Source organism: Pollicipes pollicipes, unplaced genomic scaffold (assembly GCF_011947565.3).
Source record: "Pollicipes pollicipes isolate AB1234 unplaced genomic scaffold, Ppol_2.1 Scaffold_4002;HRSCAF=4701_pilon_pilon_pilon, whole genome shotgun sequence".
Lineage (NCBI taxonomy): Eukaryota > Metazoa > Arthropoda > Thecostraca > Pollicipedomorpha > Pollicipedidae > Pollicipes > Pollicipes pollicipes.
Genome location: NW_023596420.1, coordinates 38,326,059 through 38,329,367, shown reverse-complemented (window position 1 = coordinate 38,329,367; position 3,309 = coordinate 38,326,059). Strand labels below are relative to the sequence as shown.

At 60.1% G+C, this 3,309-nt stretch overlaps 1 protein-coding gene across 1 annotated transcript; it reads right to left on the bottom strand.

Annotated features, from left to right (window-relative positions):
- Positions 1 to 493: 493 nt before the first annotated feature.
- LOC119094463 (phenazine biosynthesis-like domain-containing protein 1) lies at positions 494 to 3,059 on the bottom strand. The gene is made up of 4 exons (XM_037217519.1): positions 2,708 to 3,059; positions 2,124 to 2,218; positions 1,958 to 2,036; positions 494 to 1,548 (listed from the first exon to the last, which is right to left on the bottom strand). Exons 1-4 carry the CDS (start codon positions 2,990 to 2,992, stop codon positions 1,225 to 1,227), a joined length of 783 nt encoding a protein of 260 aa, XP_037073414.1. The 5' UTR covers positions 2,993 to 3,059; the 3' UTR covers positions 494 to 1,224.
- Between the last annotated feature and the right edge of the window lie 250 nt (positions 3,060 to 3,309).

Below are 3,309 nucleotides of genomic sequence, written 5' to 3'. Positions count from 1 at the left end.
GGCGGCGGCCCGACCTTGGGAATTTTTTTGGAGGCAGTGTTTCACCCCGGCGACACTCCGCGCATTTGGCAACGACAAGCTCTATTGGGCCCATTTGCTTGCACAGGTGGAGCTCGCACGCCGCTATTCACTCGGATTTGGGCTTCGGTGTCGAATGATTGCGTGTTTACTGCGGGTTAGCGTTGTGTGCTGGTGGGATTCCGAACGTCATTGTGTGTCACTGTGAATCGAGTGTGATGATGCAGCGAACGATGACAGCCTTTGGTTCTTACCTTTATGTTCCTTACAAATACGCTGCGATGGCTGGAAGCCAGCAGGCTGCCCGCGGTGGATTGCCTGTGGCGTAGAATATTGAACAAGTGGTCATTCCATACCAGCTCCCCAAGTAGTCTCCAAAATCATTGTATGATACAAATCAGTATAAATATCGTTTGTGTTTGCAGTAGCTGCAATTTTTAGCTTAAATCGCTGAGAAACTACAGGAAACCACGGAACTTGGAAATATCATTCTTAAATAATGGTACACAGTTATGTTCTTATTTCATTCAACTTTGCATTCAGGCACTGGCAAGCGGTATGTGTTCACTCTTGAAATGAGGCCCATGTTTATAACACAAACATGGCGCTGACAAATCTAATCGTCTGCTTTTGTCATGGTTCACTCATTGTTAGCAGTGGTGGGTACGTCATGTTAATGTAAAGGTGACGTTCATTGAATCCGTGCCCAACACAGGTGAAAGCGCCGTGCAGCCGTTACATCAAACTCTCCGGCCGTTTTATGTGGGATGTTGTACATATATGTATTGACTTCCGTAACCACTGATATATGCCATTGCACGACGACAGGCTCATGCATCCACAAAAAACCTTCCGTTCACGTTAAAAGCCTTCGAATGACCAACAAACTCCCTTATCGATATGGGGACCCTTTCGGGCATCGGTGGATCATCAAGTGACCTGCAGAGCCCCCAGACACCGGCCAGATCTGACAACCCAGGTCTTCTCTGGGGGTTGGCTGGCTTCCCAGGCAACCGACAGGCGAGGCTACTTCAGACCGAGGACGACGACGAAGAGGACGCAGTCCTCCAGACCCGTCCGACGCCAGGCGATCCGTCGGGTTCCTCTCTGGACCTCCCCGGATCCTCTCCGGGCCTCTCGAGATTCCCTCAGGACCTCTGCGGACCTCCCGGGACCCCTCAGCACCGCTCAGTACCTCTCAACCCGTCAGGCGACGCGCAGCTGTCCCCGGAGCACAATGACAGCCTCTCCGGCGACACGGGTCCGCCCCGCCGCCCAGTCGACGGCCACAGCGAGCTGGCCGCCGCGGGGCGAGCACTGACGGGCCGAGAGCCTCTCGACGCCCAGCTGGCGCGCCCAGTACGGCCCCAGCACGGTGTGCGCCGAGCCGGTGACGGGGTCCTCCGGGATGCCCACCCAGGGCGCGAAGTAGCGGCTCTGGCAGTGGAACTGGCCGCCGCCGCGCACCGTGACGATCACGCCGCGCACCTCGCCGCCGTCGTGCAGGCGCGTCAGCTGGCCCACGTCCGGCTGAGGGGCGCGGCACGCGGTCTCAGGGGGCGGCGCTGCGCGAGAGGCGGCGGAGGGACCGCCGGCTGGCTGACGCCTGCGTGATGACGGCGGCGCCTGCCGTCCGGGGGCACAAGATAGGCTATGGCCGTCTGCCCTTCGGTGGTCTCGGCTGTGATGCGTGTGAGGGATGTGACGCGGAAGACCTCGGCAGTTGCGCCGGTGATGAAGCGTGATGAAGGTCAGCTTCGGGTGGCTCAGACTTATACCGGATAAGACGGGTCAGGCTGGAGACAACCGAGACGTCAGGTCATGAGAACACGAAAACGAAGACGGGTCGGCTGGTTGGTGCCCGGCCGGTGACACAACAAGGCCTGACTCAGACAAATCTCCCCGGTAAAACACAGCGCGCTGGAGCGCCGTCGCTCACCTTCAGCGCCTCCAGCTGCTGCACGGTGCAGCTGTCGGCCAGCCGTAGCAGCAGCTTGCCGGTGGCGGCCGACAGCTGTCTGTCTGCCACCGGCAGCTCGCCGCAGACGCGGCGGCCAGCTGCTGGTGCCGGTCGGGCCGGCAGCGGCTGCGGCGGGTTCAGCGGCAGCTCCAGCTCGATCCGGTCCCCGTCACGGCGAGCCGTCAGGTGCAGCCCCCAGCGCGTGATGAAGGTCAGCTTCGGCTGCTGGTTCTCCACCGCCTGGCGCAGGGGGAGGGAAAGGGGATGGTCATGGGGATGATCATGGGGAGGGAAAGGGGATGGTCATGGGGATGGTTGTGGTCGTGGAACGAACAGCCAGACCCACAGCGGCGAGGTCTGAGGTCGGTGGTCTGTAAATGACGCATTTCAATCGGAAGAGTTGGACAGAAAACGGGCAGGCTGCTGGAGCTTTGTTGAATTCATGTAATTAGCGTGTGAGCGTGTATCGTTGCGCGTGATTGATAGCTTTCTTCTGCTGATCGTTTGGCGTTGTTCGCTTTCGTCAAGCCTGTCCCCTGCGATGACTGCTTGCGAGAAACAACACCGTGCTACTCAGGCTCGAGCAAACTTCAGCCTTTGGGTAGCTCACTACGTAAATGCCTTTAGTTATTCACAATTTGTACGTTGCTGATTCTGCTATTCGCAGTTTACGCTGCGCTGGTGGACCCGGTACCTCCAGTGTCGCGGCCCGAGCCGTGTTTCCCCCACCTTGAAGAGGACGGCGGCCGCCACCAGGGTGGCGTGGCCACACAGCTGCACCTCGGTCGTCGGCGTGAACCAGCGCAGCTGGAACGTGTCGGCCGTCTGGAAGGCGGCGCCGGTGTCCAGCCGTGTCACGAAGGCCGTCTCCGAGTGGTTCATCTGCGCCGCCACGCCCTGCAGCTGCTCCTCGCTCAGCTCCAGTTCCAGCAGGCACACGGAGGCCGGGTTGCCGGCGAACGGCGACGCCGTGAACGCGTTCACCGTGAACACCTCCTGCAGGCGGCCCTCCATGGCGGCTGTGGTGCCGGGGCGCGAGGAGAGGCTGCCGCAGTGCACCTCCGTGGTCTGGAGCGGCAGGCACCTGGGGACAGAGGACGCCTACTGAAAGCCCCCTCCATCGGTGGAGGCGACACGCTATGACGCTAACTGTGGACACTTGGTTGGCACATTCCACTCTCGTCTTGAACGACACCGTCGTCCGTCGCCCCCCCCCCCCCCCCTCCCCCTCGGACAGTGGCTTTCGACGTTTTCAGGTCGTGGCTTGCCTTCGTCTCCTGAGACGTCACTGCAGTCAAATGCTGGCTGCAGTTCTGGCTACCACCTAACCT

Bases quoted from the DNA above. Each gene is read 5' to 3' on its own strand.
- LOC119094463 (XM_037217519.1), bottom strand. From the start codon at position 2,992: ATGGAGGGCCGCCTGCAGGAGGTGTTCACGGTGAACGCGTTCACGGCG. The intron at 2,219-2,707 runs GTGGGGGAAACA...CCCCTGCGCCAG, and splicing joins CGGCCGCCGTCCTCTTCAAG to GCGGTGGAGAACCAGCAGCC. The intron at 1,549-1,957 runs GTGAGCGACGGC...CGCGCCCCTCAG, and splicing joins AGCAGCTGGAGGCGCTGAAG to CCGGACGTGGGCCAGCTGAC.